The 15,302-nt window shown below is 52.6% G+C and overlaps 1 protein-coding gene across 2 annotated transcripts; it reads left to right on the plus strand.

The window, feature by feature from the left end:
* Positions 1-652: 652 nt before the first annotated feature.
* Positions 653-13,475, plus strand: LOC115915713 (myogenesis-regulating glycosidase-like). 2 transcript variants are annotated; one of them, XM_030969339.1, is made up of 2 exons: positions 653-742; positions 7,678-13,475. In XM_030969339.1, exon 2 carries the CDS (start codon positions 7,803-7,805, stop codon positions 9,837-9,839), a length of 2,037 nt encoding a protein of 678 aa, XP_030825199.1. In that variant the 5' UTR covers positions 653-742; positions 7,678-7,802; the 3' UTR covers positions 9,840-13,475. The 2 variants fall into 2 exon arrangements, with proteins under 2 accessions (XP_030825199.1, XP_030825200.1); XM_030969340.1 differs by lacking the exon at positions 653-742 and adding an exon at positions 3,069-3,347.
* The last annotated feature ends 1,827 nt before the right edge of the window (positions 13,476-15,302 follow it).

Below are 15,302 nucleotides of genomic sequence, written 5' to 3' on the forward strand. Positions count from 1 at the left end.
CCATCCATCTGGGATGCTGAGCACCGACACAGACTAAATAAGGAGGGGTACTCTGAAAGCAGCACATAATTAATGAGGGTGTGAAATGCCCTTGTCTGACTACGATCCGAGAGCACAGTGCCAGGGGCAACGCCACCCGGGCCCTCCATGTGTGCTGCTGATCATAAATCCTTGGCACTGGGGTCTTCATAGTGGGGGAATCCTTCAGCGCAGAGCTCTCTGGGGACCCCCACTCCAGTGCGGCAGCAGCCTGCCATGCTGTGCCCACACCAAGCAGTACCCCAATCCTCCTGGGAGCAGGGACACCCCCGAAACCCCATCCCAGACTAAAATCATCCCGTGAAAAGCATGCCCCGGCCTAAAAGCATCCCATTGAAAAACCTGGCCCGGCCCCAAATCATTCCATGAAAAGCACATCCCAATCCCACAGCATCTCATGAAAAGCCCATCCCGACTCAAAAGTATCCCGGCACAGCCCTGCCAGTGTCAAACCCCGATTCCCCAGCCCCGGGGGCACCCCCATTCCCACGCAGCCCCGGACACCCCCAGCAGGTCCAGCCCCGCCGCGCCCGGAGCTGCCCTTCCCGGGCCGAACTACATCTCCCATCGGGGAGCGCCGGCCCGTGGGCCGGTCCGGGGCGGGAGCCGGGGCGGGGCGGGCAGCGCCCAACCCCGGAACCGCGCTCAGCCCCGAGCCCGGAGCCCCCGGACCGGCAGACCCGGCCATGGCCCGGCGGTGCCGGTGAGTGAGCGGCTGCCGGGGCTGCGCTCGGGGCGGGGGGCACCAGCCCGGCTCGGGGGGTGCGGGCGGAGGCGGGCGAGGGGTCCCCCGAGCGCAGACCCCGGGCTGCGGCGTCGGCGATGGCTCGGGAAGGCCCGCGGGGAGCGGGGTGAAGGTGCTGAGCTTTGCCCGACCTCGGGGAGCGAGCCCTGCGCAGCCCGCCGTGCCGGGACCGTGCGGGCTCCGTGATGGGTGGGAGCCTGGCCGCCCAGAGAAGATGAGCGGAGCCGGGAGACGTGTCCACGGCATCACTTAAAAAGCGTAGCTTCAACTTTTGCCGCTTGATAAGGTGTTGGCAGTGAAAACTTTGCAGATGGGTATGGGCAGCTCATTGTGCTCTGTGCTGGGTTGGGTTTGGAGTGGGTTTTGGGACAGCTCCACTATCACTGGCCATGGCAAGGAGCTGCCAAAGCTGTCAGAAAGCACCAATGCTGCTTCTCCTTTCCTCCCTTACCACCTTGGGATGCTCTTGATGTCCAAGGGGCAAATGCCTGGCACAGCAGACACCTACAGCCCAGTGGAGAGTGACGCTTGTGGGGTTGTATCTGCGTGACTGGATCTGCACATGGAAGAGCTGCAAGGGAGCACTTAAAGGGATTGGTGACTGCGTTTGGGCCAAGGTTGTCTGACTGTTGGATACAGATGCAAGTTCTGGGACTTGCTTCAACAGCCCAGCATCGTGAGCCATCCACAGCTCTCTGGAGCTGCCAGAGCCTGGAGTTTGATGGTGGCACGATGGCTGGAAAATCGACAGGGGTGTGTCAGAGGGATGTACTTAGGTTTCCGTTTCTCCCCCATATCGTGTTGTAGCGATTGGGTGTTGGGTGGGCTCAGGTTTCAGCCTGCATCAGCGTCCGAACGCTGAGCGCTCCCAAAGGGCTGAGTCAGCTCTTTGAAGAAAGAATCTGTGTGACCAAGTGGGGCACTAGGTCCCACCTGTGGGGTGGGAGGACAGGGATGAGCAGTGAGATTGACACCCACTTTGGGGAGAGGCTGTTGGAGTGATGGGGTAGTTGATGGCACACGTCTGATGCCAGCCAGAGATGGGCTGGGGGCAACAGATAGTGGCAAAGACATCAAAATCCTTGTGGCTGTGTATCTTACATGGCAAAAGTGGCAAATGAGATAAGCTAATAGCACCAGTATTTGGTGTTCTGCTTTTGCCACTGTTGGGCACAAGATCTGATGGCCCTGCAGGTGCCAAGAAGCTGATTGCTGGGCTCAGGGTTACTCCATAGACCACAATTTCAGAGCCAGGCTCCCTCCCTCCAGCTCCCCAGAGCCTGTGGGACTTCTCCAAGGTGGACAGGGACACGTTCTTAAAGGGAGAGCCCTGGAGCTTTCTCTCCTTCTTGTCCAACGTGCTTTGATACAAGTGGACCAGAAGGACTCATTTTGTTTTAAAGTCTCCACAAATCTTTGTGGCTCAGATAAATTCAGGCTCCCTAATGTGCCTCCAGGCAGGGAAAAGCAAAAGCCTCTGGTCATGATTTAGTCATAAGACGAAATCACCATGAGCTGTGTTAAAGTGAAAACCCAGCCTCTTAAACTTCATCTTGGTAATTAGCACGGGGTGAAGAACAAAGAAAGAGGATTTTGTAAAGGGAAATTGTCAGGGGTGTTAAATATTTTGTCTGCTGCCAGAATTGGATCCCAGTGGCTGCTTTGTATTCGTGGTTGAACACTGGATGAGGTGACTAAATGGGTTTGGAGCATCACTTGACATTGAAAACTTTAAAGGACAAAACTGGGCTGCAAAGTCACGATTCCTGTAATAAAGGTGAACGTATTAAAGGCTGGGCAGGGCTGATGCCACAGCTTCAACTCCTCTTGCAGACAGAGCAAGGTGCTGGCAGCCTGTCTGCGCTTTGCAGATGAGCTCTTTATTCCCATGGCCACCTTGGATTTGGGGTTTATCCTCCCAGTGCCCAGTGCTGTTTAATCCTATCTTACAAACCAGCCAGCAGCAGTGGGGCGCAGCTTGTTTCTTTTCACACAAGTCAGCCTCATTACTCTCCTCTGGATCATGACTCTGCTTAAAATCACAAGATTTGGGGGAGAAAGCAAAAACCACCCCAAACCCTCTATTGGATTTGGGAGGGTTTTTTCCGTTTTGCTTTCTGACTGTGGCGCTGCTATGAGTGCGGGGAGGGGATGCGCCTCTGCCGGCCCTTCCCGCTCACCTGGCAGGGAGGTGCGATGCCAGCCCGGATCCCGCCTCTCCGGGAGCTGGAGCTGGTGGGAGCAGCGCCCGTGTGCGGCCGCCCCTCCCGGCCGGGCTCCGCTCGCCTCGGCGCACCCCGGCCGGAGGGTTGGCTGGTCACGCATCCGTCACGGAGCTGAGAAAACACGGCCGTGACGGTGACGTGCTGGTCCCCTCCTCCTGCCCGCGGGCACCCGCTGCTCCCGGAGCGCCCGGCTCGGAGCACCGGAACGCCCCGCGCCATGAAGAGGATGGAGCTGCCGGGGACGCGGAGAGGTAGCGCTGCTCCTTTCTTATGAGCTTAAAAAGACATCTGTGGTGGAGCCGGGCGGCAGGCAGGGACCCCCAGGAAGCCATGGCCAGGTAAGCACTGGGGCGCCGTGCCCCGGAGGGATGAGGTGCCTCCTGCATGGGCCTCCAGCAGCAGAGTCGGGGGGGAGTTTGCAGCAGCCCTGACAGCAGGGGTCTGTCGCTTTGCAGGAGGGGCAAAGAGTCCCCCCGTGTGCAGGAGCCCCTCAGGCCGGGCAGTGTGTCCATCCCTGCTCTGGCCACAGCAAGGACGGTGAAGGTGAGGGGTCCTCTGGGGCCCCGTGTTCTGCTGGCTGTCCCTGCAGAGGCAGAGCTGCTGCCCTGACTCAGGGACTGGGTGTCTGTGCCACACACATGCCCCACAAGGTGGCTTGAGTACTGCAGGGGTAAACCAAGATCCCCAGAGTGATCCAGCTGAGTATTTGGGGGAATCCACAGGATTAGGGGAGAATCAGTGCCTCTGATCCATGTGGAATCAGGGTATGTGAGGAGCAGCCCAGTGCCCTGTGCCCGTGTTGTCACCAAGGTGCCCCCGCTTGTCCCACCTGCTCCCATCAGCACCAAGCAGGAGGAGCAGTGATTTCACCCTATTTGACTCCAAAAAGTCCTCCAGAGAACTCTGGTGCTTTGCTGCAGAGCCCTCCAAGGGAAATTAAACCCCCAGGACGGGCTTGTTTATCCCCTGTGTCGGGTGTGCAAAGTCCCTTTGTCAGGGCAGATTCCCTGCAGGCAGTTCCAGACTGGGCACGTGGAGGCTTTTTTTGCTCCCACAGCTCTTTTGCAGAGAAGGCGTTCCTCCCTTAACTTGCTGTCCTAATTCCCTGCACTTGTGTGGGGTTGGAGATGCCTCCTGGTAAAATCTGCAGTGTTTCTGTACTATTTCCTGAGCTCGACTCTTGCCAAGATGTTTGGGGAGGAGGCGGCAGCACCTTGCAGTGGAAGAGGGAGGGTTTCCTGGCATCCCAGCGTGGGAAATGGGTGTGTGTCCCCAGCAGGAGCTTGGCCCCCAGCATGGTTCAGACCTGACCCTGCCAGGGCAATAGAGACCAGTTGTATGTTATTGACCCTCTTTAAATGAATGTCCTAATTGCAGAGTGGCTGGGGTTAGTGGTGCTGTGGGTCTCCCAGCCCGCGGTTAGCAGTGGTGTTGGTAAAAATAGAAGCGGTCAAAAAATGGATTTTTATTTTTACTCCATAAAGTGTGTCCTGCTCAGATGTTTTGCTTTCATCTCGAGTTGAGGCAAAGCGACTCACTGCTTCCACAGAACACAGAGAAAAAGCTTTGTTTTGGGTCAGCTGGGAAGCTCCAGCACAGCAAGCTGCAAACATGCTGTTTGACTTTGACACTCTCCCTTCTCGTTTTCTTTTTTTTTGTTTGTTTTTTTGAGGAGTTAAAGGTCACCACAATGTCATCTTGGAGCAAAATAACAAGTTAGCATTACACAAAAAAAAAAAAAAAATTGTTGAAACAGGCAGTGCATGAGCAGGCACCTCTGTGGGCTGCAGCTTGTGAGTGAGAGGCAGAAGGCGTCTCCAGGGATCCTGGGAGACTTAGCTCTCACCTGGGACAGAGCCAAATCTCCCACTGAAGGATGTACACTCTGTTAACAAGGAAAAAAATACAGGGCAGAGAGCAAGATTGTTTTTGGAGACATCCTTGGCCCATCACTGTGCTGGGTGATGCCTGCAAACACCGTTCTCAGCATCTTTGTTGAAATGGTGTCCAAATGGGCAATGTCCATCAGCAGCCACAGGGTTTGACCCTGGCCCAGCCACAGCAGTCAGAGCAGGATTAAATCCACCAGCTCAATCATCCAGCTTGCACATCCCTCTGAGGCAGATCGGTGTCCAAGGGACTCAAGAGGCTGCAAAGCCTTTCTTAAAAAACACAATTTCTCTACTGACAGTGGCAGTGATGGCTCCCTCATGTGTGCCATGAGCTCCAGTCCATGGTGGGGGGGAGGGAAAGAAAGAAACAGCCAAAAATAGAGCAGCTTCGAAGAAGTTCATAAATAATAAACCACCTTCCTGAAAGGGAGATAAAAATCCAGAAACTCCTTGAAGCCGTGGGGGCTGCTGTCAATTTTAGATGGAGCCACAGCAGCAGTATCAGATACTTCTTGGGCTTAAAACCCTGAATGAGAATTGGAAAAGAAAACACTATTTTACCCTCTTTTTTTGTAAAGAAAATGTGAAAACTTCAAAAAATTATTTTCCAAAATAATTTGCAAGTCCTGCTTGGTGGAGGGTGCATTTTATTTTTTCCCACCTTGAGCTTTGCAGTCCCTAGATAAGGCACAAGTGAGACACAGGTGTGCCTCCAGAGTCACAGGTATTTATTTTCATGTCCCTCTCCCTCTGGGATCCCCAAACCTGCCAGTGCTGGTGAGGGCTTGTTTGGGCCCAGCGTACCTGTCTGTATTTCCAGAAGCATCCTGCTGCTTTGTGGCTTCACTCAGCTTTGCTAGTTTTGGCCAAGGTCCTTCTGCAAACCCTCCTTCCCCACCATCCCTGGGACAGCCCTGTGCTGCTTCTGGTTCACCTTAAAGCCAAGGAAGAGTTGAGGCAGGGATTCAGGTTTATCCCAAACACAGCCTCATCCCACCATCACTTCCTCCCTGCCTTTATTGCCCAATTTTGGCTGGGCTCAGCTGGCCTTGCATCACAAATACTGTGTGGGTGAGAGCCCCGTTTTCCTTGGGGGAGGCAGGATCCAGCGCTGGGTGACACAGTTGGAGTGGCTGGAGCTGTCCCCATCCCGTGACTGAGCTCCCTGCTGGCAAGTGAGGGCTCTGTGGGAGTTGGCTGTGGGACAAGTTGTTTGACTAAACCTATCGCCTGTTCAGGCTAATCACTTCCTAATGCCTCTATAATCCCATTTAAAGCAACTGGCTGTCTAGAAAGTTACTGGCTCCCTGTGGAAGGTTAGAATGACCCATCTGGCCACACAGAAAGTTCCTCCAACTGCAAGGTCTTGTCCAATACGTGCTTCAAGATGGATATAAGCACAGAATGTTTTGTTGAGCCTGTGCATAGATGTTGCTGTGGGTTTACACATGGCCATCACTGTAGTGGAGCAATAAAGCTTAGGTGGCATTCAGGACCTCTTTCTGCTTTACTTTTCTTGGGGAGAAAGATCTGTTGAGGCACAGGATCCACTTGTTCTGGATTGCCATGCCTGTGGCAGGAAGTGTTCTGTAATTCATTTTGGATCTTTTTCTTCCTTTTTGTTAAGGAAAAAGCCAACCTCATAAGAGGGAGTCTCTGCAACTGGTTTCATTTGTGCCCAAAAAGAGGTTTTTTCCGCTCTGGTTTGCCCACAGCCAGCAGCTTTACAGCCCCAGAGCCTGGGGAGGAGGTGGCTGTGTTTGCTGGCACCAGGCAGATATCAGGCAGCTGGTCTGCAGCTTTGCAGCTCCTCTCCCTCCCCTGCTCCTCCTGCAGCTGTGTTTGTTTCTTGCTCTCCCATGTCCTTACTTTACTTTTCCCCCCTGGATCCTGGCGTTATGCTTGGCGGAGCCCAGCCAGGCCCTGGCCAAGGAAAAGCCATTAGGCTCTTGGCACAGCCCACTTCCCGGGGGCCGGGCAGGGGGGAGTGGGATGGAGCTGAAACACAGCCTGGAGCCTTGCTGGATGGCGGAAGGGCCCTTTGGGCCACTGCTCACTTCCTGCAAGGTTAGTTTTTCTTCCAGAAAAGCTGGAAGCTCTTTTCCACCCAGAACTGCTGTAAAGCTCTGAGCACATGGCAGAAGCCAGCCATTCTGTGCTACTCACTTCACCCCCTACATGCACCCCAAAACCAGACATGAGCCACCTGTACCCCAACCCCATTTGGCTCTCTGTGAGCTGTGGAGAAGCAGGGATTTACTCACCTTCAGTGCAAAGCATCACCCAAGTGAAGCAGTTGGGACATGCTTAGGACAAGAAAGGGATGTTGCTGCAGATTAATTAAATCTGCCAGGGAGGCAATATGATTAAAATTAGGATTGGCTGCATGGAATTCATTACATGGTGTCTTTTATAGCTCTTAGTTATCCCTTTCTCTTAAGGACACTCTCAGTGGGCTGATCTGGCTCCTGTTCAGCCTCCTTCTACCACTCAGTCTCTACTCCTGACTCACTGAAGGTGTTCCCAACAACAAAAAGCCATTAAATATGGGGATGATTTGGTCCTTGTTGCCCTGGGGTTGTTCCTCGTGTCGGGCTCAGGCTGTTCTCTGCATGTGTTGTCTTGCCCAGAGTAATTGGAGATGATGTCTGGTACTTGGAACACAGCACCTGGCAAGTCACAGATGGGCAGAGGAGGCCGGGTGGAGCAAGTGCATGACATGCTGTCCCTGGATTCAGAGGTTCTCTCAGACTAATTATATCCTCTCCTTTTGCAGAGATGGGTGTTCTGGGACGCAGTGGAGGTGGGAGCTCTCCTAGCAATCCAGTGTCTTCGCCTGACAACCCCAAGTGTGCTTCCTTCCCACTCCACTGGAGAAAGCTCTAGGGAAAGCGCAGCACCATGTACACCTTCCTGCCAGAGAACTTCACGCCAGTGAAGCAGAAGCCTTCCAAGGAGCTGAGGCCGATGCTGGGTGCCATCCTGCTGGGCCTCATCCTGTTCATTGCAGCAGTGGTGGCCTGGTGCTACTACACGGTGTCCCTGCGGAAGGCGGAGCGGCTCAAGACGGAGCTGATGGACCTGCGGGCGGACGGCTTCGTCATCCGCAACCAGCACGGCGAGGTGGTGTTCCGGCTGGCCTTCCGCTCGGGCAGCCTGGACCTGGAGTCGTGCTCCAAGGAGGGCGAGATCCTGAGCTGCTCGCGCTCGAGCCGGGGCCCGCTCAACTTCTTCATCCAGACGGTGAAGCCCAAGGACACGGTGATGTGCTACCGCGTGCGCTGGGAGGAGCTGGCGGCCGGCCCGGCCGTGGAGCACACCATGTTCTGGGAGGACGCCCACTGGTACGGGGGCTCGGAGATGAGCATCCAGCACTGGCCCATCCGCCTGGCCGGCTACCAGGAGCCCGTGCCCTACGTGACCAGCGACGTCTACTCCTTCCGCGACAGCTTTGGCGGCATCCTCGAGCGCTACTGGCTCTCCTCCAAGGCGGCGGCCATCAAGATCAACGACTCCGTGCCCTTCCACCTGGGCTTCAACGCCACCGAGCGCGCCCTCTTCTTCCAGGCCCGCTACAAGGACTCGCCCTACAAGCCCCCACCGGGCCAGCAGCCCTTCCCCGAGCTCAGCTACCGCGTCTGCGTGGGCTCCGACATCACCTCCATCCACAAGTACATGGTGCGCAGGTACTTCAACAAGCCCTCCAAGATCCCTGCTGAGAACGCCTTCCGGTACCCCATATGGTCCACATGGGCCCTTTACAAGAATGATATCGACCAGGATAAACTCTTGCGGTTTGCTGAAAAGATCAAGAAGTACCATTTTAACTGCAGCCACATAGAGATCGATGACATGTACACCCAGGCCTACGGAGACTTTGACTTTGACCCTGTCAAGTTCCCCAACGTAACAGAGATGTTTGCAAAGCTGAGGGAAGATGGCTTTAAGGTCACTCTGTGGACTCACCCTTTCATAAATTACAATTCCTCCAATTTTGGTGTGGGGATTGAGCGTCAGCTGTTCATCAAGGAGCCCTCGGGGCGGCTGCCAGCCATGGTGGAGTGGTGGAACGGCATTGGGGCCATCCTGGACTTCACCAACCCAGCAGCCCGTGACTGGTTCCAGAGCCACCTGCGCCAGCTGCGGCACAAGTACGGCATCTCATCCTTCAAGTTTGACGCGGGCGAGACCAGCTACCTGCCCAAGCAGTTCAGCACCTTCCGCCCGCTGTCGGACCCCAGCATCTGGTCCCGGCGCTACACGGAGATGGCCATCCCCTTCTACGAGCTGGCCGAGGTGCGCGTGGGCTACCAGTCACAGAACATCTCCTGCTTCTTCCGCATCATTGACCGCGACTCTGTCTGGGGCTATGAGCTCGGCCTCAAGTCCCTCATCCCCACTGTCCTCACCATCAGCATGCTGGGGTACCCCTTCATATCTGCTGACATGATAGGAGGCAATTTCTTCCCCAATAAAACCAATGGGGCGGTGGAGATCCCCAACCGGGAGCTGTACGTGCGCTGGCTGGAGCTGTCGGCCTTCATGCCCTCCATGCAGTTCTCCATCCCGCCCTGGCTCTACGACAAGGAGGTGGTGGAGATCGCCCAGAAGTTCACGCAGCTCCACGAGTCCCTGGTGGCCCCGCTGCTGCTGGAGCTGGCGGGGGAGGTCACTGACACGGGCGACCCCATCATCCGTCCCATCTGGTGGATCTCGCCCCGCGACGAGGCCACTCACCGCATCGACTCCCAGTTCCTCATTGGGGACACCCTGATGGTGGCTCCTGTGCTGGAGATGGGCAAGCAGGAGCGCGATGTCTACCTGCCAGCGGGCAAGTGGCGCAGCTACAAGGGGGAGCTGTTTGAGAAGACCCCGGTGCTGCTCACCGACTATCCCGTTGACCTGGACGAAGTTGCCTATTTCCTCTGGGTTTCCTAACAGGCTTCTTAATCAGCTTTGGAATAACCATGCCTTACCTAGGACTTTCTAACAAATAATAACTCTAATTGCACATTTCATTTGAGACTGGGGTGGAGGAAGGGAACTAAATTGACTTCACCGTTCTTGGGGATATTATTTTTTATTTGGAGATTGATCTTCATTTTTTTAATTTGGATCTGGTGGTAGGCTCTGATTGGATTACAGTAGGCAGCAATTTATCTGTTTAGGTCAGAAAGGAGTTGTCAGTCTGTCTGCAGACATGTGGTATACCCATTAGCTTTTCAGTTCTCAAGGATTTCAGGAGTTGGAAGTTGCCTAGTGCCAGTGGGGAGCATTCCTAGTCTTGTGGGAGCACCTGGCAGTGGGTATGGGGGTGTATGCTGTGGGAGGATTGCTACAGCACAGCCTACCATAAGTTTTTTAATATGGCAAATATATTCAAATGGATATTTTTAAGAGCATAAAGCAAAATAGAGTTACATATATATAAATATATATATACACACCTATTTTTTCCCCTTTTTGCCTGGCATGGCGCTGAACTAACAATTGCCCCATACTCACGCTTTCCTGGGTACCAGGCAGGCCAGGTCACTCAAGTGATGTCCATGTGTTTTAACTGAATGGGTCGCTTATTTCCTGCTGGGACAGCTGCATCCCACCTGCTCACCCATTTGACTTCCTCTACAAGGCTCTTGCCTGTCTGTTTTGCCCGGGGCATCAACATTGCCTTTCCCGGAGTAGCACCGCCTCTACCAGCATGTCCCATTTTTTAAAGCCCGTATGACCCCACTTGGTTACATTATTATCCTGCTGATTCCATCCTTTTTGGTTTTTAAGGACAGATGAGGTTTGTTGCTGGCAGAAGGGCTGCCTGGAGCAGAGCTGTCCCCAGACACTGTGTGGGAACAGCCGGTTCCTGCGAGCAGCACGTGCCATGGACTGACAGCGCCGTTTGCCGATAGCCTGTGGGTGGAAAACACCAGCTCTGCTAAGTGATGGGTCTGTGCCAGTGCCTGTTCTCACTGCACCCACGGAAATGTTCTCATGTAACGCGAAGTTAAGCTAATACCCATCTCAGGTCACCATTAGAGGTGATGATTTTGTTGAGAGTTTTCCTGAGTCAGCCCTCCTCTCTCCCTGGGAGAGTCCTGGGGAGCTTTCTCAGGCAGTGTTGGTGTTGCTGGGGGTGGGATTGCTGTCAGAGGCTCCTGGAGGGTGTGTGGGGTGATCTCATCCTGCACCCCAGGTCCCCAGCAGCTGCCTCTTTGGCAGATTTCCCATTGGTTTTGTACAGGAAAATGCATTTACAGAGACCCGAGGCAGGGCCAACAGGATTGAAGTCTTCCCGACGGCAAGAATTCCCAGCTCTGTCCCAGCTGGAACATGTGTCAACCCCTGAATTTTTAATGAGCTTCTGCAGAACTGAATTGTGATGGCTGGGAAGTGTTGGGCACCTTGCCCAGGCTACAGCCAGCCAGGGACAGCTCAGCATCTGTGGGGCTTCTCCTGGAATTGTGTCTGGGCTGAGCATGGGTCTGGCAGGAGTCGGCCATGCGGGGAGATGGTGCATGTTTTGGGTAGGGTTGGGTACCATGAGGATCTTTCTCAAAGCCCATCTCCAGCCACAGAGCTTTTCAGGAGGCAGAAAAGGAGATGCACTAAGTTTGGGGGTTGTGATGGGGTGCTGGAGGAGAAATTTCGGTGTTAGGGGCAAAATCTGAAATGCTTTTGTAGTTAGGAAGTGAGGAGGTCTGATTTCATGGACTCCCTTAAGACCTGAATCTGCTCTGTATAATTTAATCCCAAAGTGAGATGTAGGGCAGCCTTACAGGTCCCTGGCCAGCTGGAGCACAAGCATTTCCTGAAGTCTGTTTGTTTCTCAGGCTTTTAATTCTGAAGGACTGAAGTTTCTTCTCTGCCACTGGTGCAGATAATGGTGATGTTACAAGTTACAGAAACCCTCTGTCAAGGAATTAATCCTGGAACCTCGGTGTCACCCATCAGAGCACTGGCAGGACTTGGCCCTTGCTTGCAGGGTGATGTTGAAGGTGAGGAGATGAGACTGGCCTAAGCCTTTAAGAAGGGCCAAGTATGGAGGGAGCTTCTGCAGCCCTAGAAATGCATGAAGACCGAGCTTTGAGGGGCTCCAGCTCTTCCCTTTCACCCTTTGCTCATTAAATACTTGTCATCCCTTGGCATGGGAGTCATTATGATGCCTTAAGAGGCTACCTAGAACAGAGGCTAGACAGTATTAATGGAATAGTTATTTATTAAAAGGCCTTCAAAGGATACACTTTGTGCAGTACAAGGTCCTGGCTGTGGCTTCACCCAAGATGGACGACAGGTCACGAGTTTTCACACTTTTATAAGTTTTGATCCATTTCCACATTGGGGTTAATTGTCCCATTATAGCTTCAGGTTGTGAAGTCCCATCCTCCCAGTTTGTTCTCCTCAATTCAGTGTTTATACTTTTTGGGCCTGAAGCTGCAATGGTGTCCTTGGTTCTCAGGCTGGAAAAGGATTGTTTTGTCTGACTAAACTGTGAGGAGAACTTGCTAACACTTTATATGAAGTTCAGAGTTATATACTAATGCAGTACAGAATCTGGAAAATATGAAAGCCAAAACTTAAGGCCTCAGTTAGGTGGAGGAGATGTTGTTGCACAGCTCAGCTGCCAGTGCAGAATTGGGATTCTTGGCACAGGACTCCATGGGAAGGATCGTGGCATGACCATGAGATATTGTCTTCTCCTCCCCTGGTTCTGTGCCACTCACCATGTGCATCACTCATGAGGGATGAGGCTGTGTAAAGAGAAACACAGCATCTCTATTAGTATCCTCCTACTGTTAAAATGATGGTTGCAGCCAGATGAGTGCCTTCAATCTCCTTGCAGTGGTTTCAGGCACTGTCAAGAAGGTCATGGAGGAAATTCTCCATTAGACACACTGTCTTCTTTCCCCTCCCCTGAAAAAGAAAGGATTTTCTTAACAAAGTTATCATTTTCTTTTATTTAGCTATATCAATGAATGGGTAAGATTATAGAATATCCTTATTTTTCTAAATGCTGTAATTAGGCACAAGTGGACATGGCTGTTCAGTGGTCCAGCAAGGAGAAAGGTAAAGCTGCTGAGAGGACTATGAGCTGATGTTGGGGACAGCCTCAGCAGTGCTGCCTTAAGCTGTCTCACAGGCTTCTCGATGGCCTTTCCATCCAACTTTTTACCAAAACCACTATTTCTAACACTATGCTGTAGCACTACGGGACTTGAGGATCTCTCAGACCTTGCAGACCAGAAGCTCTGCACGGATACCTTGGGAACTGCTGCTAGGGATATTTCTCTGATTTATGCCATGGGTCACAGGCCAAAGCTTGGTTTAGCTTGTCTCAGCCAAGAAAAATCCCCAGACAAGGTTTGGGAGTTGGATTCAGCCTTTTCACACATTATGCTTATGTGATTGAATTTTGAAGCTTGCACTGTTGTGAATCAGGTTTTCTGGATGCTTGTGTTTGTACATGCTGTCCTCTGTCAGACTGTAATGCTGGTGGGTCTGTTTTTAACCACTTTTCTAATTGCTAATTGGTATGAACTGTAACATGAATCACCTTGATTGAGATAAAATTTTGGAAAACAAAAAGAAGTTTAACTATGTCCATTTGTACCAAGTTGGTGGGGCTGGTGGTTCAGGGAGATTTGGGGCTTTTCTTACCCTAGTCTTCACTGAAATCAGGGTGGAGCTTGTTGTTTTATTTAAAGCTTGCAGCCTGCAGTTTTTAGGTATATTTTAAAAGGAAAAACTGGCAGTAACCTCACTCTTGTTTGCAGTGGTGGCAGACAATCCCACTGGATTGAGGATTGTCCTCCCTTAGGTCCTGACAGCAGAGACTAGCTGTGCCTTAGGGCTGGCCGTGAAAAGGCCATGTCCAGGTGAGTCCCAGTGTTGTGTCAGCCCCCAGGAGTGGGGACCACACACACCTTTAGGGTCATGGCCCTATTTCTACTGACATTCACCCCAAAAAAGATTTATCAACACTGAGTCTGGGGATTTGCTAGTCTATGCTGCTCTCAAAGGACACACACTTCAAGACTGTAGGGGATGAGCAAGAGGAGCCTGTTCTCAGCTTCCCTTGGGCTCTCCAGAAGGTCCTTCTGACTGTCCCCACCGTTCCCATGGTTCCCTTTTCCAGATGGTACTGACAGCAAGGACATGGATGGAGTAGATGTTTGTGGCTATGGGAGGGCCAGGAATGCAGCATGTGAAACTCATTTAGGAACCTGCCTTGCCCCCCATCACCCTCTTTGCCCCAAATAGTGTTTTTCCTTCCCTTTCCATTGTTACCACACAAACCATAGCTGCCTTATGCCATTGGGCATCACTAGCAGTGACCAACCCATACAGCATGGCTTGAGGGTTGAGAGGGACTTCACTTCATTCCTTTTGCAATAAAAGACATTTTCCCAATGCTTTTCCTTTGACTTCTTCCTTGGGTGTAAGTGCCATCCATACACTTGGCTCATGATCACATGGGGGATGAAGCTGGCACTGCTGAAGACCTTTGACAACTTAGAGTTGACAACTTAGAGCACTCACAGCCTTGCAGGAGATTCTCAGTGATACAGAGCTCCTAGGAATTGGTGCTTTGGTTTTGAGTTTGGTTTACATCCTCACAAAACCTGCTGCAGTGTGTAGACAGCGTGTCGGAGGCTCACCATGGACATGGGGACAGTGAGTGGGATCAGCTCCATACTGGGTCTCACTACATGGCAGTGCTTGAAAACACATCCACAGCTGGGCATTGCATGGGGAGGAGTGTTAATGGCAAAATCCAAACCCTAGAGGAGCTACAGCAAAAGCCCAGTTTGTTGCAAACTGGATTTCAAGGAGGTGCCTATGGATGATAGCAGAGCAGTGGCTGCTGGCCCAGGAGACCCGAGCTGTGAGCGTGTCCATGCCTGCCTGAAATCACAGCTTTGATTAAAAGTAAGAAAAAGCCAACAGGCAGGCAGAGCCCGAGGCTGGGGGTGACTGTGGTGAAAGGACAAACTGACAGCAGCAGAGCTCCTTTGGGCACATGGCCAGGCTGGTAGCCTCAGGAAAAAGCACAGCCTCCTCAATCCAGGCAGGAGCTGCCAGCCTGCAGATCACTTGTGCCAGGAGAGCCATGAAGATGGTTTGTGCTGACACAAAATCCCAGAGGCCAAGTAGAGAAAAACATATTTTTATTTGTTTGGGTTTTTTGTTTTGCCTGTAGGGTTGGGTGTTTTTCAGCTCAGCAGTCATCAAAGAGGGCAGTAAACTTCCCCTGCCAAAAAACAGGCAGCCTGTGGTGAGCCAGGTTCTGTAGGAGAGTCTCATGTCACCAGCACCTCCAGCAAAGAGCATGTGCACAGCACTGGGAGTGTAAAAAATCAACAATGACTGAAGCTTAGCAAGGCAAACAAGATGTCCCTCCAACAG

This window comes from Camarhynchus parvulus, chromosome Z (genome assembly GCF_901933205.1).
Source record: "Camarhynchus parvulus chromosome Z, STF_HiC, whole genome shotgun sequence".
In the NCBI taxonomy this organism is placed as follows: Eukaryota; Metazoa; Chordata; class Aves; order Passeriformes; family Thraupidae; genus Camarhynchus; species Camarhynchus parvulus.

What these genes read in the sequence shown, in the direction of transcription:
- LOC115915713 (XM_030969339.1), top strand. Translation starts at nt 7,803, where the DNA reads ATGTACACCTTCCTGCCAGAGAACTTCACGCCAGTGAAGCAGAAGCCT.